General features: G+C 41.9%; 1 protein-coding gene across 1 annotated transcript in view; it reads right to left on the bottom strand.

The window, feature by feature from the left end:
* Positions 1 to 26,334, bottom strand: part of sgcd (sarcoglycan, delta (dystrophin-associated glycoprotein)) — a 543,710-nt gene that overhangs the window by 375,436 nt on the left and 141,940 nt on the right. Inside the window, exon 2 of the mRNA XM_072264010.1 lies at positions 9,568 to 9,644. Coding sequence (XP_072120111.1) covers positions 9,568 to 9,576 — 9 coding nt within the window. The 5' untranslated portion in view covers positions 9,577 to 9,644. The remainder of the gene's footprint in view (positions 1 to 9,567; positions 9,645 to 26,334) is intronic.

Genomic DNA, 26,334 nt, shown 5'->3' with positions numbered 1-26,334 from the left:
TCAAATGCTGCCCCCCTCCCCGCCCCCACCACCACCTACACTCCCCGGCTCCATCATACTTGCCATGAGGATTCAAGGAACCCTTTTGAATGCCACTCCTTCAAATTTGTCTGTCTCGACAGAAATCACAAAGTCAACAAAAGGTCCACGAAACATGCTGTTTGAACATTTACTGTGACATCGCACGCCTGCACCTTGGAAAGTGCAATCACCTTGCTGCACTTCTCCTCCCAGCATATACTGTAGGCAAAGACTAAAGACCGCACCACTAGTGGTGAGGACCAAGAGATATGGTCAAGGGATGCGGAGAGATGCATACAGGGCTGCTTTGAGTTGATGGACTGGATAATATTCAGGGTTCACCTTTGAATCTGAATGAAAATGTCACAGTTGTCACTGACTTTATCAAGACCTGAGTGTATGTGTGTGTGCCTTTAAGAACGTACTGGACATACCCAAACCAAAAACCACGGTTGAACCAAAAAATTCATAGCCTTTTGTGGGTTAGATCTGTGGCATTCAAGACTAGTGATCCAGTATGATACAAGAAGTCCAGGTAGGACTACTTTAAGAGTGTGAAAACAATTCCAGTTATGGTTTGGTACAGAATTGGATGCACACCAGCTCTGGCAGGGTTTGTAGGCCATCGCTTCCTCCAAAGTGAAACCTAACATCCTGAATGGCTGTGATGCTTCACTCTCAGATGAGCTCAATGCCTTTATGAACACTTTGAAATGGAGAATAAAACTACACCTGTACGAATCCCTGCAACATCCGGTGACCCTGTGATCTCTGTCTCTGAGGCCAACATCAGAACGTCTTTCAAGAAGGTGAACCTTGTTCAAGGAATGGTGTGTGCGGTAGGGTTCTGAAAACCTGTGCCGATGGACATAAGGGCTCAAGGACATCTTCAATCTCTCACTGCTGCAGTTGGAGGTTCCCATCTGTTTCAAAAGGGCAGGGCAACAGTTATACCAGTGTCCAAGAAGAGCAGAGTGAACTACCTCAATGACTATTGCTCAGAAGCACTCACATCTACTGTAATGAGGTGCTTTAAGAGATTGGTTCTAGCTAGAATCAGCTTCTGCCTAATCAAGGACCTGATTCTGCTGCAATTTGCCTACTGGCACAGTAGGTCCACAGCGGATGCGATCTCATTGGCTCTCCACTCGACATTGGAGCACCTGGGCATAGCAATGCCTATATCAGGCTACTGTTTATAGATTACAGTTCAGAGTTCAACACAACCATACCATCATTTATAATCAATAAGCTCCAAAACCTGGGTTTCTGTACTTCCCTTGACTTCATCACTGGGTGATCACATTCTGGGCAGATCAAAAATAGCATCTCCTCTTCGTTGACCGGTGCACCTGGGGGATGTGTGCTTAGCCGACTGCTCTACTCTCTCTACACCCACAACTGTGTGGCTAGGCACAGCTCAGATGCCATCTATAAATATGCCGATGACACAACCATTATCGAGGAGCTGTACTGGAGAGAGATAGATCAGCTGGTTGAATGGTGTTGAAACAACCTCGCACTGAACATCAGTAAGATCAAGGAACTGATTGTGGACTTCAAAGTTCAAAGTAAATTTATAATCAAATTATTATACATAACCCTGTGATTCATTGTCACGGGCATACGCGATAAATCCGTAATAACCGTAAGAGAATCAGTGAAAGACTACACCAACTTGTGTGTTTAACCAGTGTACAAAAGACAACAAACTGTGCAAATACAAAAAGAAGGAAATAATAAACATAAATAAATAAGCAAGAACTATCGAGAACATGAGATAAGAGTCACTGAAGGTCTGTGCATAGATTGTGGGAACATTTAAATCATGGGGAAAGAGAAGTTGTGTAAAGATTCATCATTTGGTTCAAAAGCCTAATGGTTGAGGGGAAATAACTGTTCGTGAAACTGGAACTGTGAATTCGGAGGCTTCTGTACCTTCCTTCTAATGGCAGCAGTGAGAAGAGAGCTTGTCCGTAAGACCATAAGACACAGGAGCAGCCTGGGTGCTGGGAGTCCGTGATGATGGATTCCGCTTTCCTATGACAGTGTTTCGAATAGATATGCCCAAAGATGGGGAGGGTTTACCAGTGATAGACTGGGCTGTATCCACTACATTTTGTAGTATTTTCCATTCAAGGAAGGGTAGATCAAGGGAACACAAACTAAAAAAAGTTGGCCTGTCCCTTAAAACCCTCACTAATTTTTATAGATGCACCGTAGAAAGCATTCTTCTAGGGTGCATCACAATCTGGTATGGAAGTTGTCCTGCCCAAGACCGAAAGAAGCTGCAGAAGATCGTGAACACGGCGCAGCACATCACACAAACCAATCTTCCGTCCGTGGGCTCACTTTACACCGCACAATGTCGGAGCTGTGCTGCCAGGATAATCAAGGATACGACCCACCCAGCCAACACACTTTTCGTCCCTCTTCCCTCCAGGAGAAAGCTCAGGAGCTTGAAGACTCGTATGGCCAGATTTGGGAACAGCTTCTTTCCAACTGTGATAAGACTGATGAACGGATCCTGACCCGGATCTGGGCCGTACCCTCCAAATATCCGGACCTGCCTTTCCGTTTTTTTGCACTACCATACTTTCCATTTTTCTATTTTCTATTTATGATTTATAATTTAAATTTTTAATATTTACTATCAATTTGTAATCCAGGGAGTGGGAAGCACAGAATCAAATATCGCTGTGATGATTGTACGTTCCAGTATCAATTATTTGGCGACAATAAAGTATAGTCCTCATCAAAGGATCAGAAGTGAAAAGGGTGAGCAATTCACACAAAATGCTGGAGGAACTCAGCAGCCAGGCAGCATCTATGGAAAAGAGTACAGTTGACGTTTCGGGCCAAGACCCTTCAGCAGGGTGATCTATTTCAAGTTTATGTGTGTCAATATCTCTGAAGATCTGTCATGGCCCAACACATAGATGCAATTATAAAAAAGGTATGACAGCAGCTGTATTTCATTGGGAGTTTGAGGAGACTTGGTATGACACCAAAGACACTCACAAATTTCTAAAGATGTACCATGGAGAGCATTCTAAATGGCTGCATCACCATTTGGTATGGAGGGGCCACTAAACAGGATTTGAAAAGCTTTAAACTCAGCCTGCTCCAACATGGGCATTAGCCTCCCAGCATTGAGGACATCTGCAAAAGTCAATGCCTCAAATAGATGGCATCCAACAATAAGGACCCCCATCACCCAGGACATGCCCATTGCTACCATCAAGGACGAGGTACAGGAACCTGAAGACACACACTTATTATTTCAGGAGCAGTTTGTTCCCCTCCACCATTAGATTTCTCAATGGAGAATGAACCCATGAACACTACCTCACTACTTTTTCCCTGTCTTTTTGCACTAGTTATTTATTTTTTTAATATATACTTATTATTGTAATTTATACTTTTTCATTATTATGTATTGTAATGTGGGGTGTATGGGGTGTCAGGGAGGGGTAGCACCTCTGGTGGGGGAACATGTTGCGTCCTTTTCAGGGCGGTTAGTCCACCTTTGGTCCCCACCTGGCACTCAGCTCTCACCTGTGGCTCCCCATAGCTGTTTGCATGCGACAGCGGCCACACCCTGGGCAACGGCTTTGACAAGCCGGCTAAACCAGGTGAGGGTAGCCAACGGGTCTCAAACCCTCGGTGAGATAGGGAGTTGTCTATCCCAGCATGTGAAGACAGACTCCGGCGGATTGAGCGGACGAGACCAATGGAAGGTCCAACGGCCAAGAAGGCGGTCTCTGCAAGCATCGTGGAACGTGTAGAGCAGGACAAGACACAGAAGACGTCCTGGTCATCCACTGCGCCTAGTCCCATCTCCAGCCATCTCGACTGGGTCTTGCCACTGGATCCAGATGGGAATTGGGAAGAGAGAGTGAGGCTGACGCTGCACAACTCTCCCTCACTTAAATCTAAATCACACGCTAGTCTCGACACCATCATTATGGTGTCGAGGTCCTCTTCGATGTCAACGATGGACGAACAACATTGTAATGTACTGCTACTGCAAAAAAAAACACATTTCACAACATATGCCAATGATATCAAACCTGATTCTGAAACAGGGAACTCAATCAAGGCACCATTGAAAAACTATTTTGACTTCACCTCGGCCTCGGAGTACAGGAGCAGTGGTAATCAAAATCAAAGCAGGAAGTGAGTGATACGACTACCTGATGCAAAAATGACACAGAAATAGAACACCCTGTCTCGGAATGCAATCAAAGTTCAAACAACTCTGCCCGTGAACCTCATTCATTATAAATTTGCTTGAAGTCACATCCTTCTAGAACAAAGTTTATAAATGCTGCAGAAATCCAGAGCTCTCATGACAATGGGATCTTTGCTTCACGATTCCTGCAGAGTTTCTGATGGCTTCACAGATAATATTGTAGGGTAATAGGATCCAGCCTTGTGGCTTTTCTTCGCTTTGCCTCCGGCAATGAATGTTACAGTTGTTCCCTTAGAACCCAGAACCAATACTTCACGTGTGCTTTAACTAAAGCATTCTACAGCTTGTTCATTACTTTCCCCAAATTGGGAGGAGGAGAAGATGGCGGCGCGATGCAGCAGGCGCGGCCTCTCCGGTGAATGATATCTGTAATCTGTCAAGTAGGGGACCGTGCACAATTCTGATTTGATGGAGAAACGGATGTGAGAGTACGGAGGAACATCTGGAAAACTTCTGAAATGCCCACTTCGCTGCTGCTGCTACCGTGTGGAAACCGGAATCTCCGGAGCAGAAGGCCCCGAAGCCTGCGTGTTTCAGCGGCCGGGGTGAGATCGAAGGCGCTCGGGAGGCTGTATCGGAGAGGCTGGTCGGAAGCTCGAAGTTTTCGGACGGATGGACTCATTGTCGGCTGTGGTCGGCTGCTTCCAATGCATCGGCAAGTTAACGGTGTCTGGAGGTTTATGGCAGGGAGTTTCTCCCTTTTGCCGCCTGCTATTGGGGACTCGGGAGTCAATCAACTTGGGGACTTTTGAGATTTTATTTACCGTGCCCATGGTTTGTTCTTCATCAAATTATGGTATTGCTTTGCACTGCTGTAACTAATAATTATGTGGTTCTGTCAGTGTTAGTCTTTGGTTTGTCCTGTTCTCATCACTCCGAATAAACATTGTATCATTTCTTAATGCATGTATGCATTTCTAAATGACAATAAAAGAGGACTGAGTGTTCTCATAATCTAAGTTGCAGTTACGTACTTAAGTATTTTATTAGGCTTTGTTGATTATAGTTTTACATTGACTGGATATGATCAGTTAATTAAAACTGAGGTATCTTTCAGCCTAATGCTTAACTATTTCATGTTGGTCATTTTCCATCATATGTGGAGCATCTAATACCTCTTTTCAAAGCTTTACATCCTTCCTCGTTTGGCTCACTTACACTTATTTATTTATTGAGACACAGCACAGAATAGGCCCTTCTGGCCCTTCGAGCCATGCTATCCAGCAATCCCCAATTTAATCTTAGCATAATCATGGGACAATTTACAATGACCAAGTAACTTACCAAGCGGTACGTCTTTGGACTGTGGGAGGAAAACCATGCGGTCACAGGGCGTGGTGGGAATTGAACCCAGGTTGCTAGTACTGTAAAGCATTGTGCTACTGTGCCATCTACAATTCTATCATTCCTGAGTTGTGATTAGGTGATACTTGATAAAGTGGTAACAGGAGTGGAACCTGCTATTGTCTTCTGCTGCTGTACACCATCCATTTCAACATTCAACACGTTGTGCATTTAGAGATGCTCTTCTGGACACCACTGTTGTAATGCATGGTTTGAGTTACTCTCGTCTTTCTGGCCATTCTCCTCTGACCTCTCTCTTTAACAAGATGCTTTTACCTACAGAACCACCACTCACTGGATGATTTTTTTTTCCATTTTTGTAAACACTAGAGATCATTGCGCGTGAAAATCCCAAGAAATCAGTAGCTTCCAAGATACTCAAACCACCCCATCTGGTGCCAACAATTATTTCATGGTCAAAGTCACTTAGATTAAATTTTCTCCCAATCTAATGATTGGTCTGAACAACAACCAAACCTCTTGACCATGTCTGCATGTTTTTATGCCTGAGTTGCTGCCACATGATTGGCAAATTAGATATTTGTATTAATGAGCTATGTACAGGTGTGCCTAATAAATTGACCATTGAGTGTATATAGCTACTATACCTATCATAGATACAGAGGAAAATTCAATTTCGCAATCAATATAATTGAAAAGAATAGACAAAATGTGGAGGCAGAGGGGTCCAATAATGAGGAGAAAGTGAAGCCAAAGGAAGGACATTCTTGCTATGGAGGGAGTGCAGCGTCGGTTCATTGGGTTAATTGCAGGGATGACGGGAATGTCATATGTTGAAAGTTTGGAGCAACTGGGCTTGTATACACTGGAATTTAGAAGGCTGAGAGGGGATCTGATTGAAACATATAAGATTATTAAGGGATTGGACACGCTAGAGGCAGGAAACATATTCCTGATGTAGGGGGAGTCCAGAACCAGAGGCCACAGTTTAAGAATAAGGAGTAGACCATTTAGAACGGAGTTGAGGAAAAACTTTTTCACACAGAGGGTTGTGGTTCTGTGGAATGCTCTGCCTCAGAATGCAGTGAAGGCCACTTCTCTGGATTCTTTCAAGAAAGAGTTAAATAGCGCTCTTAAGGATAGCAGAGTCAAGGGATATAGGGAGAAAGCAGGAACAGGTACTGATTGTGGGATGATCAGCCATGATCACAGTGAATGGCGGTGCAGGCTCGAAGGGCCGAATGGCCTATTCCTGCACCTTTTGTCTATTGTCAAAGAAGCCTTGCCCGTAAAACAACTGAACAGAATTGTTTGCAATCTGGAATAGCAAACTGTCCAGGGTACCAGGAACACAATGTTTATGCATCCCTTCATACATATTTAAAAATGCTAAACTTTATGCAAACTCATAACAATTAGAACAGTTAAGTGCTCTAAAAAATTTTTAAATGTAACAACTGAATAGAGATACTATTCCTTCACCGGGTCTAAGATGGCACCAGTAATTTGGATAGTTTTCCTATTATTGTTGCTGTGGAATTACTAAAATTTCACAGACTGCTGTTGAATTCCAGAAGGAGTCCAGAGTCAAAACATACTCTTTAGAAAAGCCACAACTTTCCAACAACATTGTGGCTTCCACATGTGTGCAGGAATTCTACAGATATTGTCAGTAACTGATTGATAGTGTTGTGTGATTCCATACAAAATCCAGGACAATGATTTTCTGTCTCATAATCAAATGATAAATAATCTGCTACAATCAATGGCAACATATTTCACTATAGTTCATAAATCCTTCTTGGTTACAGACAATCCCAGAGTCCCCAAATAACTTTGATTGCTAGAGAGATACAGCATGAAAGCATGGAAGCAACCCAAAGAGTTTATGCCAACTATCAACACCGAACTAATTGCAATCCCTTCTCCCTTCGTTCTCTCAACTCTCCAGAAATTTAGATATGTACCACTTTTGAAACACTTTTGCTTACAATGCACAAAGTATAATTTCCTCTAAAAATTCAGATAAAAGTTCATTATTTTCTTAGTATATGTGTTCAGCTACCTCAGTCGTTTTAAATGCATAAAACATGTTAAATCTTAAAATATTTATGAACACTTTTATATTTTCAACATTCAAAATGACCATGAGCTTTTCAACCATTTCTTTTTTCAAATTTCAAATATTTTTATTTCAAAACAGTTGCAGTTATGTAGGACACGATGAAGAAAAAATACAGCAGTTTACCCTGACTAAAGCTTCCTTTTTATTAGGATTTAGTTTCATGGGCAATTATGCACAGCGCATGCACAACTGGTACAAACCTAAATGTAAACTGGATGGATTTGATAGAGCTTCCTGTTCAGAGCTACAGTAAGATAGGGTCATGGAGTCGTACAGAATGGAAAAAGGTCTCATTATTCTACCAAGGCATATAGACCATCTAACATCCACTTTCACTAATCTCATTCTATTTTCCCCACATTCTCATCAACTGCACCCAGATTCTACCATTTGCCACTACATTAGTAGCATTTTATGGTGGCCAATTAACATCAATGCACACATCTTTGACATAAGGAAAGAATCTGGAGTATGTGGGGAAAAGACACAGTGAGAAAGTGCATAGTAAGAACAGACAGCAGCATCAGTTAAGACTGAACCTTAGTTTATGAGACTGTGAGGCAACAGCTCTGCTAGCCACACCAGATGTGAGTTAGCCAGGCAGTCACTCTCCGTATATCCTAGTGAATTGATTCTGGATCAGCCATAGAATCTGCATTTTAGCAACAGGCAAATTTAACAATTACTTGATCCAATATAAAAGTACAAATCAAATAAATATCAATAATTCATATATGACATTACAACTGATTACTATGTTTGCAATATGCTTGTAAATTAATTGCATTCTTTCACCAAACACAGATTATTTTTCATTCTTGTACACATGGCATCCTTCCTTAATTTTTTGTGCCTATTGCTCTTTGTAGTGCAACTTGGAATTGTAGAAACAATGCAACTGGAAAATGAAGAATGAAACACGAAAGAATCCAGCAGAGCACAGGGAAGTAAGTCAGCTGAGAAGTTACTATTTTCACCTCAGTTTAAATCTGGCACATAACTAATTTCTTCTGAAAAGACAATGCAATATTTCAGTCCCCATGCAATGCCAACATACATGAGGCAACATCAGAATTATTTCCTCGATTGGTACTTCAGCTGATACTAAATTGCAAATTCTACTCATAAGTATTAATGTCTTCTTACATCAAACCAAGTCGAAAGACTGACAAATTTACTATGTGCACTAAGTCATAAATCACCCTCTGAAAATTAATTTATGAAATCATTTGCAGAGTTAAAATTCAGCACCATGCATGTAGAGAACTGTTACTTTTAACAGTTTGACTCCAAATTTTGTGAAGAGCTTGGCATTTTAATTAAACTAATTTATAACCAGAAATGCTACGTACCACGCACAACAGCAATCTTTATTTTACCAGGTCATTAAACATGACAAACTAATTGGCATCTTGAATGCATAACAAATTTATGATTGTGTCATTTAATAAACATATTGCATAATTATTTGTAGTCCCACCTCAAAGCAATTTTTTTCACTTCAAAATTAATAACTCTATGTTAATTGAAAGCATCCTAATGCTGACCCTCTTAGGTTTGCAAAGCAGAATCAATGGGCCAAATGTCCTATGGTCTGTGTCTTATGACTTGGTTAATATTTGGTCCACTACTTTATCTTCTAAGTCAAAGTTCAAATAATTAAAAGTTACAATCTTAAAAGTTGACCATAGAAGGATCCACCAAAAAGTAATATTCTTTAGCGAAGGAAACCAAAGGTGAATAATTGTTCTACAACCTGATCAAGGTCTTACTGCTTCAGAGTGGAATAGTTTTTCCCCTTCACTTTATAATCTCAATTTAACTGACCTTTTTTTATTCCTCACTTTATGAACTATCTTACCTTCAGCATCAGAGGATCATTTCCTTCTGCAAAACAACTTCCATCCTATCATTGTGGGCTGGGTTCAGTCTGAAGTCCTAGAAAGGAAAGGAGACTGTAATAGCTCACTCCACTACTCTCTCCCTACATCTGTCTTTTTATCTCTGAAGTCCAACTGAATATAGATCAGAACTATTCTCAATTTACATTATTTATACAACAATACAATTCTACAATAAATCTCCACCAAATGTCTTGTATAATTCCTCCATAGGCTGCTCATGGTTTTCTACTCAGACCAGTTATAAACGACATGTAGCAGATCTGAAATCAATTTTTATTCATGGTCTGCATGTCATCCAGTTTATTTTATTCAGGACCTTGAACTACAAGCTGTGAATAGAGAAATGCAATCAGTCCTACATAATCTGTTCATCCGGGCATACAATGAATGTGCCATGAGATCCTACCGGGGCAGGTCAGTGTGACTAGTTGAACTATATCCCAGCTACCAATACCAGGAACAGCATGAATATAATCAAAGGCTTGTTCAAACACATCTATAATTTTAAATTCTATTTCCAAAGTGTGGTTAGAATTTGTAACTTACCACCAAAAGAAACAGTTAGCTTGACGAGAATGAATGGATTTAAAATGGTAAAGACATGAAAGAAAAATGTAGGGCTATGTTGATATGGATGTTAGATGAAGATGTGTTATTCTTTAATCATTAGTGCGTCTTTAATTTGAATGATCTGTTTCTGTGTTGTATATACTTTGAAATCAAGAAGTATCCAAATCAAATATACCTCATCACAGACAGGAAAAAAATGAATAAAAATATGAATATTGAGGTTTAGAGAGCAAGTTAGGGGAGGCGCATCAAAAAAACGATGGGTTTTAGGGACAAATGATAAAGAAAGGACTGAAGATGGCAAGAGCAAGCACTGAATAATAGAGCTGTGGGGAATGGTGGAAGGTGACATCAGTCTGAAAGGGATTTAGTACTCAGTTGAGACTGTAGATGGATCTAACGAGGATTTTAAACGCAAAAAGGTAATTCTGAATTTACGAGGGGTGATTAATAAGTTTGTGGCCTAAGGTAGAAAGAGTCAATTTTAGAAAATCTAGCACATTTATTTTTCAACATAGTCCCCTCCTACATTTACACACTTAGTCCAGTGGTAGTGGAGCATACGGATCTCAGACCTCCAGAAAGTGTCCACAGCAGGGGTGATTGTTAAGTTTGTGGCCTAAGGTAGAAGGAGATGAGTTATACATCTCCCGTTACATGCACATGCAAGTCAACTCTTCGAGCGATTATGCAGAAAGTTTGAAGTTAATAACTCATCTCCTTCTACCTTAGGCCACAAACTTATCAATCACCCATCGTAGAACTTGAATCAAAATCACATTACAGTGCAATATGCCCAGACTGAAGATAAAATGATGTTACTCAAACCAGCATTGAGCCTCAGTGAGGAAGTTCAGGAAGCTGCAGAGAGGTAAGTCAGAGTAGAAGTGGATTGGATAATTAAACTGACAGGCATCTCTACTCTTGCAGACCCAAACTTAATTCCAGATGGGCAAGAGGCAGAAATAGTCTCTAGAAAATCCTGCAGGTCATGTCCATCAGTCAATTGTCAGGTGTGTATGGATCTGGGAAATCTGGATGGTTTTACTGAGGGAATTTGGGAGTTCAGGACACAGTGTCCCCTGTGTTCGCTTGTGTGCCACAGGGTCCCCTGTGTTTGCAATTAAAAATAATGGAAAAAGTTCACAAGCCTAGGCACTTCCATCACGTTATTTGATTCAGACTCCATTCAGTCATATGAAAACAAACAAGGTTCTTTATTGCTCAGGATAGAGTTAAGGCTAAAGACAATGTATCAATAACATCAGTTCGCTGATTTAAAGAGAAATATCATTAGTTTTGGGTTGGTAACTTGGCTGCCCATCCAGAAACCTACTGAAAAGTTGGTGTCTACATTAGCAAGGTAGATTGAGGAGTGTTAAGTAACTGCAATAATTTTAAGTGTTCCTGTCAGGCAAGTAAGGTTAAATAAATTCTTGATTAACATGCTAGATTTTATTTATTACAGATTTTGAATTTTATCAACTCTGTTTGTCGCATCAGGCTTTATGCAACTTTACCCACAAAAACTGTAGAAGCAACCATCAAGTCAGACACTGCCAGTGGTAGGAGAAACTAAGTTAACATTTCGGGTCCTAGATCTCGGTGAAAGCTGGAAAACAGCTTAATTTCATGTTGCAGAGAGAGTGGAGTAGGGATAGATGGGATATAGCAGGCAGGGTAAGACCAGGGTTGTCAAGGTAGTTTCCCTGTGTAAGGAACCTTCTGGTTGTTAGGTTCATGAGGGAAGTTGAAAAGAGAGAAAAAAAAAAGTACATGTAGAAGTTGTTATTGCAGGGCAGAGCTATTGAAGCAGCTTGAAATCCAAAGAAGAATGTAGTAAATTACACTACCTTACACAGTGCCTATGTAGAGAGAGAAGATCTGGGTTAATGTTACAGATGGATTATTTACAACAGAACTGGCCAGTGCTGATGCAAACAGATAAACCAGTACCCAAAACTGCTTCATTCTGTATTGAGTCCCAAAGGCTGCATCATATGCTGGTGGAAGATGATAGGATTATGCTGGGCCTCATTAGGTCAGTGCAGGAAACCATTTTACGACAGATTGGAACGCAGTTGGAAAGGAAAATTAATATGACTTGCAACTGGAAGCTCAGGGTTGCCCCTTATGACTCAATGGAGGTGCAGCACAAAGCAATCACTAAATCTTCAGCAGTACTTCCTTTTTTCCTTCACCTTGGCTTTCCTTAATCATAATTACCAGAGCCTTCTACTGTTTTTTACAGGTTTCTTGAACGTTTGCTCTCAGCCTCTCTCAGCCAGACAGAGGTGTCTAGCACCTTAATTGTCCACTCCACTTCCATTCTGACTTACCTGTCTGCAGTCTCCTGGACTTTTCCTCAGAGACTCAATGCAGGTTTAAGGAGCAGCAATTCATCTCCAGTCTGGGCATGTTGAAAGCTTTTAAATTCAATCATGAATTCAACAACTTCAGATATTTTATTTTTACTGTTTGCATGACAGCTGGCTGTAAGAAGTCCCAGATGTAAAATGCAATTCGTTTTTATCATTCCACAGGTATTGTTTAATATGCTGCACACTTCCAGCATCCTCCTTTGGGTTCCAGGTCTCAGCAACAACTTTGAATACTTTTATGTTCCTTTAGGTCACATTACATCAAAAGAGGGGAGCCATGGAGTCATAAGTAGCTAGCCATCTGGACACAAGCTAGGGTCTGATCAGTCCCAGCTGGGTCACCTAGAGGAGGTTGTATGATGTTGAAAGACCCGAAACACCCGATGATTCCAGGAACATCACTGAAGATGTGTCCAGAAGCATCAATAGATGTATGTACACAACTTACACCCTGAGTTAATCAGTGACAACCAGGAAAGACTGGGTGACAACCACGAAAAGAGTGGTGACGACTGGAGAGTCAGTGACAGCCCGGAGAGACGGTAACCAGGGCAGAACGGGCTGGCAACCCAATCTGCATCCTCTGAGAGGAGGACCCCCACAAAAGCTACAAAGAATCTAAGGAAAAGATACCCCCAGGGGTGCCCGAGAGGTGGGGGAGGATGAGCACCCCAGTCGGATGGACACAACGACATCAGGCCCAGGCAATGAACAAACGACGATGAGGAAGCAGTGTGCATGTGCCAAAATCTGCAAGAACGATCGCGGCTTGAAGATCCACCAAGCGAGGATGAAGAGTTTGCAGGAGCAGGAGCAGCACAACGTGCAGGTATCCAACCTGGTGAGGCGAAGGAGGGGCCAGGCCCGGAGTCACCCCATAGTGCCCGGAACCTCCAAGTGTTGCAAACTAATCCCTCGAACATGAAATCTAACAGGAGGCGGATCAAATGGCCTGCAGCTAACATGACTTCACTGTGGAAGCAGTTTGATGACGATGTTAACCAAATTCTGGAGGCAACGGCGAAGGGAGGGGTTGATAGGAAGCTGCAAACCATGACAACAGTTATTGTTAGTATTGCAGCTGAACGGTTCGGAGAAGAGGAGAAGGAAGGCTCCAAAACATCTTACTCGAAGAACCAAAGAGCATTGAGGATCCACAACATCAGGCAGGAGATGAAAGCGCTGAAGTCACAATACAAGGAGGCAGGAGAAGAGGAGCGCGTTGGCTTGGCCCAGCTGATGTGCATACTACGAAAGAAATCAGGGTCCTCCGCTGGGCAGAGTGGCATCGGAGGCGGAGTCGTGAAAGGGCTCGAAAACGTGCTGCCTTTATCGCCAACCCCTTCAAGTTCACTAAGGAGTTGCTGGGGGAGAAGCGCAGTGGGAAACTGGCCTGTTCACAGGAAGACATAGACCAACATCTGAAGAAGATATATAATGATCCTGAAAGAGAGCAGGAGTTGGGAGAGTGCGACATCCTAATAGACCCACATGAACCGGATGTGCAGTTCGACATGTCAGAGCTGCAACTAAAGGAAGTCAGAGAGGTCGTCCGCAAAGCAAGGGCAAGCTCAGCTCCAGGACCAAGCAACACCTCGTACAAAGTGTACAAGAACTGCCCCAAACTCCTGCTGCATTTGTGGAAGATCCTGAGAATCTTCTGGAGAAGGGGGAAGATCCCAGAACAGTGGAGAGTGGCTGAAGGGGTGTGGATCCCGAAGGAGGGAAAATGCCACCCAGATAGATCAGTTTCGCATCATCTCCCTGCTGTGTGTCGAGGCGAAGATCTTCTTCAGTGCAGTTTCCAACCGGGTGTGCACCTACCTAGCAAAGAACACCTATATTGATACATCAGTCCAGAAGGGTGGCATTTCAGGGATGCTGGGCTGTCTGGAGCACATCGGTGTGGTGACACAGCTCATCAGGGAGGCCAGAGAGAACAAGGGCAACCTGTCAGTGTTGTGGCTGGACCTGGCAAATGCATATGGCTCCATTCCGCACAAGCTGGTGCAGCTCACACTGACCAAATATCACGTCCCCAGCAGAATCAGAGAACTTATCACTGATTATTACAGCAACTTCAGGATGAGGGTCTCTTCAGGAGCAATTACATCAACCTGGCACAAGGTGGAGGTTGGCATCATCACAGGGTGCACTCTCAGTGACACTATTCTCCCTAGCCATGAACATGCTCACTAAGTCTGCTGAACCAGAGTCCAGAGGGCCCAGAATGAATTCCGCTCAACGGAAACCACCTATCAGGGCATTCATGGATGACCTCACAGTCACCACAGAATCAGTCCCAGGCTGCTGGAGGATTCTGCAAGGGCTTGAAAAGCCCGTGGAGTGAGCCCAGATGCGTTTCAAACCTGCCAAATCAAGATCGATAGTGCTGAGGAAAGGGAACATAGAGAACAAGTTCCGGTTCAGCATCGCAGGCATCCAACTATCACAGAAAAGCCAGTAAAGAGCTTAGGCAAAGTTTTTGACAGCTCTTTAAGGGACACAACATCCATTCAGGCAACCTGCACCGAGTTGGATGACTGGCTGAAATCTGTGGACAAGTCTGGCCTACCTGAGAAGATTAAAGCCTGGGTGTATCAGCATGGCATTCTTCCCAGAATCCTGTGGCCCCTCCTCGTCTATGCAGTTTCGATCTCGCAGTCGAAACCTTAGAGAGGAGGGTTAGCAAACACCTTAGGAGATGGCTGGGGCTGCCAAAGAGCCTGAGCAGCATCGCACTCTATGGACACCACAACAAACTGCAACTGCCCTTCAAATCCTTGGAGGAAGAATTCAAGGTAACAAGAGCCAGAGAAGTGCTACAGTATAGGGACTCAAGTGACCCGAAGGTGGCTAGAGCAGGGATCCAAGTAAGTACTGGCAGGAAGTGGAGGGCAGAGGAAGCTGTTCAGGAGGCAGAGGCGAGGCTGCGTCACAGGAGGCTGGTGGGAGTGGTCACACAAGGCCGAGCTGGGCTAGGATCCTTTCCAACTCCCCAAATGGACACCAGAGGGAAGGAAAGGTGCCGTCTAGTTCAGGAGGAGGTGAGAGCAGTAGTGGAGGAGATGAGAGCCTGCAAGGCGGTGGGAATGAAGTAACAGGGAGCTTGGACAAGATGGGAGAATGCGGTTGAGAGGAAAGTGACCTGGGATGACCTTTGGAAAGCCGAACCACACCGCATCCAATTTCTCATCCAGGCAGTGTACGATGTGCTTCCAAGCTCATCAAACCTGCACACATGGGGCAAGGCAGAGTCATCTGCGTGCCCACTGTGCTCCAAGCGAGGAACCCTGGAGCACATCCTCAGTGGCTGTGCAAGGGCACTTGGTGAGGGACGGTACAGGTGGAGGCATGATGAGGTCCTGAAGACCATCGCTGAAGCCGTCAGCGCAGGAGTTGAGTGGGCGAAGTGGTCTCGACCCTCCAAGCAGACCATTGCCTTTGTCAGAGCTGGGGAGCAGCCAATACTTGCCAAAAGAACATCTGCAGGCATTCTGACCTCTGCAAGGGACTGGCAGCTGTTGGTGGACCTCGAAGGGCAGCTGAAGTTCCCCAACCATATCGCAGCCACCACCCTGCGACCAGGCATTGTCCTGGTGTCTGAGTCTACTGAGCAAGTGGTGCTGCTGGAGCTGACAGTCCCATGGGAAGATAGCTTGGAGGAGGCCTTTGAAAGGAAGCTCTCCAAGTACGCAGGACTGGTCAGCAACTGTTAGCAGGCTGGATGGAGAGCGAGGTGCCTCCCAGTGGAGGTTGGTTGTAGGGGATTCGCAGCCCGTTCTTTAGTTAGAGCCTTCAGCATTTTGGGCATTGAGGGAGAGAGGAAGAGGAGAGCCATCCGCAGTACCACCGATGCGACAGAGAGGGCCTCAAGATGGCTGTGGCTCAAAAGAGGGGAGCCATGGAGTCATAAGTAGCTAGCCATCTGGACACAAGCTGGAGTCTGATCAGCCCCGGCTGGGTCACCAGGAGGAGGTTGTATGATGTTGAAAGACCCGAAACACCCAATGATTCCAGGAACATCACTGAAGATGTGTCCAGAAGCATCAATAGATGTATGTACACAGTCACAACCCACAAATGGTATGTCAAATTACCGGGTGAACGAGTAGTCTTTGGGGTACTGCAAGTCTGTGTTTTAATTGAGGCTTTCTGCTCACTTGAGTGCTCAGTGGGGGGTGCAGATGTGTTTTGCTGGTGGGGAAGGAGGCGGGGTTAGTCATTTTCCTGCTGCTTATGTGTGGGAGGGGGAAGCTGGGGGGGGGAAGCTTTGGGGTTGTAACATTTAACTGTCATTCATTTTTTGGGGAACTCCTCTGTTTTTGTGGATGTTTGCAAAGAAAAAGAATTTCAGGATATATATTGTATACATTTCTTTGACATTAAATGCACCTATTGAAACCAATCCCTCAACCAGGCAGCTCTCTAGGTAATGGAATTTCATTAGCCACCCTAGTATCACCCTATTAGCAGTATTTCAATGTTCAAAGTAAATTAATCATAAATGTACATATATGTCATCATACACAATCCTAAGATTCATTTTCTTGGAGGCATAATCAATAAATCCTTAATAGAATAATAACCATAATACAATCACTGAAAGACCATACCAACCATACTCAAACAGTGAGTAAAAGACAAGAAACTGCGCAAAAACAAAAAGAAAGAAATAATAATAAATAAATAAGCAATAAATATCAAGAACATGAGATGAGGAGTCCTTGAAAGTGAGTCCATGCATTGTGAGTCCATTTCAATGAGGGGGCAAGTGAAGTTGAGTGAAGTCCTGACGAAGGGTCTCGGCCCGAAACGTCTACCTCTTCCTAGAGATGCTGCCTGGCCTGCTGCATTCACCAGCAACTTTGATGTGTGTTGCTTGAATTTCCAGCATCTGCAGAATTCCTTGAGATTGAGTGAAGTTATCCCATTTGGTTCAAGAGTCTGATGGTTGAGGGTAATAACCGTTCCTGAGGGTTTACCTTTTTTCTGATGTCATCAGCGAAAAGAGAGCACGTACTGGATGGTTGGGGTCCCTGATGATGGAAGCTGCTTTTCTGTGACAACATTTCAATGATGGACTGCATCCACGGCTTTTTGTAGGATTTCCATTCAAGGGCATTGGTGTTTCTATACCAGGCTGTGATACAACCAGTCAATATACTCTCCACTGCACATCTATAGAAGTTTGTCAAATGTTTAGATGTCATGCTGAATCTTCACTAACTCCTAAGGAAGTAGAGGTGCTGCTGTGCTTTCTTCATATTTGCACTGAAGTGCTGCACTCAGGACAGGTCCTCTGAAATAGTAACATTAACGAATTTAAAGTTGCTGACCCTCTCTATCTCTGATCCTCCAATGAGGACTGGCTCATGGACCAGCAAAAATCTAAATCTATTTCCTAATCCAGTCTAATTGTGCCCCCACCTCATTTTTACCTTAATAGTTCTGCTGAAGGTTCTGAAATAGTAATTCTGTATTTCCTTCCACAGAGTCTGCCTGAGTGTTTCAGCATTTTCTATTTTTTCAGACTTCCAAATTATGTAGTTTTTTTTATTTATGGGCTCAAAATATTAGCTGCTTAATTTTTAAATAGTTTATAATAAATTTACATGTACTATTCTGCTGATAAGGACTGTCCAGTTCACTTTTTCTCTTACAAAAGTTTGCCTGCTCTACTTATTAAATGTAGGTATATCCTTATGTGACTAGAAGACCACAAGCTGACGATTTTTCATATTTTGAATGTTTTTTTCAAAAAAGAATTTTGATTATCTGTTGTTTTTTGCACATAACTTTTGCTTCAAAGCCAATTAATTGAAAACAGCAAATAGATGGATCAACATGAGTTAAGAATTGGGATATAGGACATAATCCCATAAGATTATGCTGCATGAATATGCTGCAGTTGATACTGACTTCATTGAAACCAGTGTGGATGAGTGTGTGCCTACAAAGACTTACTGTACATTCCCAAACCAAAACCCATAGGTGAACCAGGAGGTACATGATCTGCTGAAGGCTAGATCTGTGGCATTCAAGTCTGGCGACCCAGGCCTGTACCAGAAAACCAGGTACTGTATGATTTGCGGAGGGCTATTTCAAGGGCAAAGAGACAATTTCAAATGAGGTTGGAGGCAACATCGGATGCACGGAAACTCCGGCAGGGTCTGCAAGGTATTACTTCTTACAAAGCGAAACCCAATAGCATGAATGGCAGCGATGCTTCACTACCAGATGAACTCAACGCCTTCTCTGCCCATTTTGAAAAGGAGAACATGACAGCTGTGAAGATCCCTGCTGCACCTAATAACCCTGTGATCTCCGTCTCAGAAGCCTATGTTAGGCTGTCTTTAAAGAGAGTGAACCTTCGCAAGGCAGAAGGTCCCGATGGAGTACCTGGTAAGGCTCTGAAAACCTGTGCCAACCAACTAGTGGGAATGTTCAAGGACCATTTTCAACCACTCACTGCTACGGGCGGAAATTCCCACTTGCTTCAAAATGGCAACAATTATACTAGTACCTAAGAGGAATAATGGGAGTTGCCTTAATGACTATCACCCGGTAGTACTCACACCTACAGTGATGAAATACTTTGAGAGGTTGGTCATGCCTCAGCAAGGACCTGGACCCACTGCAATTTGCCTATCGCCATAATAGGTCAATGGCAGACACAATCTCAATGGCTCTCCACATGGCTTTAGACCACCTGGACAACACAAACACCAATGTCAGGATGGAGTTCATCAACTATAGCTCAGCATTTAATACCATCATTCCCACAATCCTGACTGAGAAGTTGCAGAACCTGGGCCTCTGTACCTCCCTCTCCAATTGGATCCTCAACTTTCTAACCAGAAGACCACAATCTGTGTGGATTGGTGATAACATCTCCTCCTCACTGGATCAACACTGGTGCACCTCAGGGTGTGTGCACACACTCAGCAAATCAGGAACAGCTTCTTCCCTTCTGCCATCTGATTCCTAAATGGACATTGAACCCTTGGACACTACCTCACTTTTTCTGATATACAGTATTCCTTTTTTTTTGCACATTTTTAAATCTATTCAATATATGCTTACTGTAATTGATTTATTTATTTATTTATTATTAGTATTACTATTTATTTTTTGGACTATGGGATTAATGGATTTGTGGCTCAATTTGCCAATGATACAAAGATAGGTGGAGGAGCAGGTAGTGTTGAGGAAACAGAGAGCCTGCAGAGAGACGTAGATAGTTTAGGGGAATGGGCAAAGAAGTGCCAAATGAAAGACAACGTTGGAAAGTGTATGGTCATGCACTTTGGTGGAAGAAATAAACAGGCAGACTATTATTTAGATGGGGAGAGAATTCAAAACGCAGAGGTACAAAGGGTTTGGGAGTCCTTGTGCAGGATACCCTAAAGTCTAACCTCCAATTTTGGCATTCATTTCTTGAGATATAGAATATAAGAGCAAGGATGTGATGTGGAGGCTCTATAAGGCACTCGTGAGACCACACTGAGTATTGTGGGCAGTTTTGGGCTGCTTATTTTAGAAAGGGTATACTGACATTGGAGAGGATTCAGAGAAGATTCACGAGAATGATTCCAGGAATGAAAGAGTTACCATATGAGGAACATCTGGCAGCTCTTGGGCTGTATTCTCTGGGGTTCAGGAGAATGACGGGGGTTCTCATAGAAACATTCTGAATGTTAAAAGGCCTGAACAGATTAGATATGGCAAAATTACTTCCCATGATAGGGGGGTCTAGGATAAGAGGGCACGACTTCAGGATTGAAGGACATCCATTTAGAACAGAGCTGCAGAGAAATTACTTTAGTCAGAAGATGGTAAATCTGTGGAGCTTGTTTCATCAGTGGATGTGGGAGACCAAGTCGCTGGGTGCATTTAAGGCAGAGATAGAAAGGTTCTTGATTAGCCAGGGCATCAAAGCGTATGGGGTGAAGGTAGGGGAGTGGGGATGACTGGAAGAATTGGATCAGCCATGACTGATTTGTGGAGCAGGCTCAATGGGCCAAATGGCCTATTTCTGCTCCTACATCTTATGGTCTTATGGTCTTCTATACTAGGTATTGCATTGAACTGCTGCTGCTGAGTTAACAAATCTCATGTCATATGCCGGTGATCATAAGCCTGTTTCTGAGAAGTCAAGTGGATATTCATCCAACCAACCAACTCATTCTCAGTCTAAATAGACCATTACTTATAGAACATAACCAGAAAATAGTTCTGCGGCAATCAAAGTGTTAAAAGTGTGTTACAAAGAAGATATTATGCCTTAGAAATCTAAAGTTATCCTGAAAAGATTAAAAACATCAAAAATTCCTCATCATTCAGGAAAAAAAAACATATAATTTACTGCTCAATTACAGTTCTGGCCTTCATCAGATAGTAAGTGATAGCACATAATTGCTAAATGGCCAAGTAGTATTCTGCCTCATCGATTTCTTATGTTTAAAGAGAGTGCACATTCCTCTGCAAGCTGAAAAATAAGCAGAGGAACTCAATATATTTTGTCATCAGACTTGTATACATTTTTATTACGTATGCATCAATCTACTTAAAGATATACAGCACTTGGTGATGATTGTCCACTAAGTACAAATCCCTCACAGCAACCAGAAATAATATTCATGTTCTTGCTTAAAGTGAAGTAAATAACCTCAGGTTATCAAGTAAAATTAAACTGAGGTCTGGAGTAATACAATATCATTTCACTATTTATGGTGTTCTCCACCAGACATTCTGTGGCCATTCATAATTTGATACAATGTCCCTGGAGCATGCACAGTTTCTACCTTCAAAATTCACACCAGAGGCTGCACTTTGTTACATGTTTGAGGAGATTCGGTATATAACCAAAGACTTTTATGGACTTCTATAGATGCATCGTGGAAAGAATTCTGATTGGTGTATCATATCTGAGAATGGAGGCTTCAATGCACAGAATTGCAAATGGGCACAACCTCCCCAAAATCGAGGGAATCTTCAAGAGGCAATACAGCAAGAAGATGATATCCATCAATAAGGACTTTCACCATCTGGGGCATTCCTGTTCTCATGACTACCTTCAGAGACGAGATATAAGAGCCTGAAGACCCACATTCAGTGATTTAGAAACAGCTTCTTCACCCCCACCATCCGATATCTGAATGGTCCATTTTTCAAAAATGCCTCATTTTTCCTTCTTATTGTACTATTTATTTTTTTATGTAATTTATAGCTATTTCTATGGTTCTGCACTTTACTGATCCCGCAAAACAATAAATTTCACATCATATAAGTCAGTGACAATAAATCTGATTCTAATTTAGTCTAATAACCTCTGAATAAGTATAATGACCTATCGTTCCAAGCTTTGTTCCATCTCTCCTTATGGATGCACAAACAACACTAGTAATCCATCAGTTTTCTCATGCAACCTGTAAAACTTTGGAAATGCTTAACTATAGATTTTGTAGAAGATTTTCATAAAAAGCCCAGTGCATCATCTATTGTATCTCTCATTAATATCCTAAAGTGCTTTCACATCATCTGGGACAGTTCTTATCAAACCTATTACTTTTATCATATTCCCCTTTGACGTGCCAATTGTTTTATGTAACCAGCTGTATTCATATTTTTAATTCTTTTCCAGTGTTGTATATTATTAGATAAATTCACAAAAAGTAAGACAAAATAATTATTCAGTGAACCCCTTTCTCTGTGTCCATCCTCTGCTGTATGTAGTTTTTTTTTGTTATTTCAAAATTAACCTTTATTTGAGTTAACTTCTCTCCCAAATGTTCAGCTAACAGCCCAGTTTAGAACTGGAAGAATCAGAAGACCTGCAACAATGTCCTAAACATTTATTCCAAACATCTCCTTAACTTCAATCCTGACTCCAAGATCACCTCTGTAATAGTTAAGGCTTACTCTTAACTTTCACTATCGTTGACTTCTCAGCCTTTTTGCTAGTGTCTGAATGCCTCATCACAAATTTTAATTTGTAGAAGTATTAGCAAGTAAATCCCACCAATCAAATAATCCTGTCCTTGCTGGCCTCAAAGCATGCTCAGTATCCTAGAATACCAGTGCTCCTGATGACATCAAAAATACCCTAACTTCTCCCCCTTGAATTTACCTCAATCATCGAGTTCTATGTACCATGGCTCTCCAATAAATTTGATCTAACCCATAATAAAAATATACATAATGATTATGTTTACTGTCAAATGAAGCAGCAAATGATCTTTGTAAAACCCGAGAGCAGTGAAGTGCATCAGCTAAAGTCATTGGTTTTAATGATATGTTTTGAAATCCTTGAAGACCTGGTGTACACATCAGTATTTGAAAGGTAAGTGGATATAATAACAATACTACTTAGAAATGATGTTATCATTGGGAAACATATATTTCCCAATGATAACGTACCATGAAACATATCTTTCCCTTCTGCTTTCCACAGGGATCATTTGTTCCATGATTCCCTTATCCATTCATCCCTTGCCATTGATCTCCCTCCTGGCAATTATCCTTGCAAGTGGAAGAAGTGCTACACCTGCCCATTCACCTCCTTCCTCAGCACCATTCATGGCAATAAACAGTTCCTTCAGTTGAGACAACACTTCAGCTGCAAATCGGTCGGGATTATCTACTGCGTCTGATACTCCTTCTTTGGGATATCTTAGTGAGTGAGTGCTACAATGAGAAAGCCTCCCACCCACCCATCCAGCATCCTCTTGATACTTTCTACCATCAGGCAGGAGACTCCAATGCATAAAGACAAGAACGGTCGGGATGGGAAACAGTTTCTTCCATCAGACCATTAAGCTCCTGAACTCTCCGCCACATCTGTACCTACAATATTTAATTTATGCATTTTACTTTGTTTATTTATGTTTATTCATTTGTAGAATTTATTCTTACTTTCTTAAGTTACACACACAAATGCTAGAGGAAGTCAGTAAGCCAGGCAGCAGCTACGGAAAATAATATCGTCCAAGTTTTGGGCCGAGACTATTTTTTCCACTGTAGATGCTGCCTGGCCTGCTGAGTTCCTCCAGCATTTTGTGTGTGTTGTTTGGATTTCCAGCATCTGCAGATTTTCTCGTTTGTGATTTCCCAAGTTATTGTGTGATACATGTCCTATTGTGCTTTACACCCTGATCTGGAGAAATGTCTTGTTTGATGGCATATACATATGAGGGGTGATTGATAAATTTGTGGCCTAAGGCAGAAGGAGTCAATTTTAGAAAACCTGGCACATTTATTTTTCAGCATAGTCCCCTCCTACATTTACACACACTGTCCAGCGGTCGTGGAGGATACAGATCTTGGACCTCCAGAAAGTGTCCACAGCAGGGGTGATTGAGAAGTTTGTAGCCTAGAGTAGAAGGAGATGAGTTATACAGCTCTCGTTATATGCACATGCAGGTCAACGCTTTGAGTGATTATGCAGAAAGTTTGAAGTTAATAACTCATCAGGGATGATTGATAAGTTTGTGGCCTAAGGTAGAAGGAGATCAGTTGCTCCACGACCGCTGGATTAAGTATGTAAATGTAGGAGGGGACTATATTGAAAAAAATAAATGTGCTAGGTTTTCTAAAATTGACTCCTTCTACCTTAGGCCATGAATATATCAATCACCCCTCGTATATAGTTAAATGACAATATACTTGACTTGACTTTTTTTGACTTTTGACTTACCATGCATACTATTTGGTTTTACGTTTTAATTTCCTAGCTTTTAAACAACTCCTCAAAGACTGTGACTTTAATATATTTTCGGATATCTCAGCTAATTCTTCCACTGATGGTTGGATTATTCGCCTACTTGGGCCAATTAATTTTAATCTTTTTAAACTATGAAATGGGCATTATTAGTAAATATGAGCATGATAATGATTAAACTACCCAACACAAAAGAAGGTCTGGCTTTAATTTCTTCAATTCGTTTATTTTTTTTAAGGAGCAAAGATGTTCACGTTGGCTCCTTCCAAACGAATTATAGACTTGTTAAGTTCTGGGCTCTCCTCCAGTTTACTCACATTATTTGTTACATTGTTGAGAGGGCGTATAATTTGTCTTCAGATATTGTAAATTGAAGGAGCATACACAGTGACAGACATGTGGGCAACCTGCAGCCCATACTGTACCAGTTAGTTAACCATGCATCATGCAGTTAAATAGAGTTAAAATGATTTATAGTGTGAAGCTCTTTTCCAGAAATTCGTGCTGAGGGTTTCAATTGTAAGTGGAGCTTTTGAATGTATGGCCTGTCCACACAGTACAGCTGTGAATGGTAAGCAGTGAAAGAGCTGTAAAGTTAATAAAGAGAATTAAAATGTAAAGCCAACAATAAATCCACAGCAGACTGCTGACAATATATTCTGTTATATGCATATATGCCAACCCAAAATACAGTATCCTGGTACAGCCTTATCAATATTGCCTCTCTTTAGGTTGTTAGTGTGTCCGTCACCTGCCCTCAGCAGTTATAGACCAATGCCCTTCGCCTGACTACTGAGGGGTGTTAAGTGCTAACTGAGTAACCCTCCCCAAACTGAACACACACACCAGCAGTGGCTTCATTTTGCCAACCCCTGAGGAGAGCGCTGGGTGCTATTGACTTCTTTTCTGCGTACTGCCAGGTACCTTTCTTCAACATTCCTTTGACGTAATTTTATTACTCTCATCGCCAGAAATATTTGCCTTCTTCAGCATCACTTCCCGTTAATGATAACGGTGACCTTTCAGCAATAATTGCACAGAAACTGTGAGGCATTACAGTGTGTAACCATGAAGCTCATTTAACCCTGAAAGCTACTGTGAACATGTCCAGTACAAATCCCACAGAATTCCAGCTGTCAGTCTAACGAAATGTGATAAAAAGCATAGGAGAATTGAACAGACTAGGGGATGAAATTTGAATTAAAGTGGAGTACTGACTATTTATTAATTTCTCTACTGGATTATTCCTTACTATTTTGGTAATACCAGTGCTTCATTCTGTTCATCCTGATAAAACACTAAAGGTACCATCATAAGTCTGGCCACAGAATAAGAATGTTATACTAACGTAAATGTGACTAAATGCTGCAATGACAACAAATTTCACAACATACGCCAGTGATATTAAACCTGATTCTGATGAAGTAGTCAATACTGATCCTGAGCCAGTAGCGAGTTCTGTGAAGCTCCCTGTGCAATTAATTTGTTCGGATCTTAAACTCTTAAAATTGAATCTACAATATCATTGCCTAAAAATATTATGCAGGGTACAGAGCTGTCGATAATGCAATATATGAAATTTTTTTTTAAGGACTTGATGCAAATCTCATTGCATGGTTCATTAGTAAGCGTAGATTTTGCCATTGTATAAATTAATGTAAAGTTAGTGTACATGATGTTTATTAAATATTCTATTGACCAAGACAGCATTGAATATCATGTAACATAACATTAATATTCCCTGTTAGTATATCATAGAAACACTAGCCTAGAAATTTGGTATTGTGCAGTTTACAGTAACAGTATCCATGTGACTTTCTGTGTATAATTTTTGCCAAGGTGTGTAATACACCTTACTGAGTAGGCATCCGAGACCATTCCTCAAATAGGGATCTGCAAACAGCCCTTCTTGAGGTTCTTTATGTATTATTTTGGCATACATATCTGTCAGCTTGAAGACCTCCTAAGTAGAACTGCCAAAGGCTATCTCACAAAATGCCTTTGTTAATTAATTAATTGTGGAGCCAGAAGGCTGAATTTTCCACCCATCT

Source organism: Mobula birostris, chromosome 7, assembly GCF_030028105.1.
Source record: "Mobula birostris isolate sMobBir1 chromosome 7, sMobBir1.hap1, whole genome shotgun sequence".
NCBI classification, from domain to species: domain Eukaryota; kingdom Metazoa; phylum Chordata; class Chondrichthyes; order Myliobatiformes; family Myliobatidae; genus Mobula; species Mobula birostris.
The sequence above is the reverse complement of the archived record's forward strand: the minus strand, read 5'-3'. Positions and strand labels throughout refer to the sequence as shown.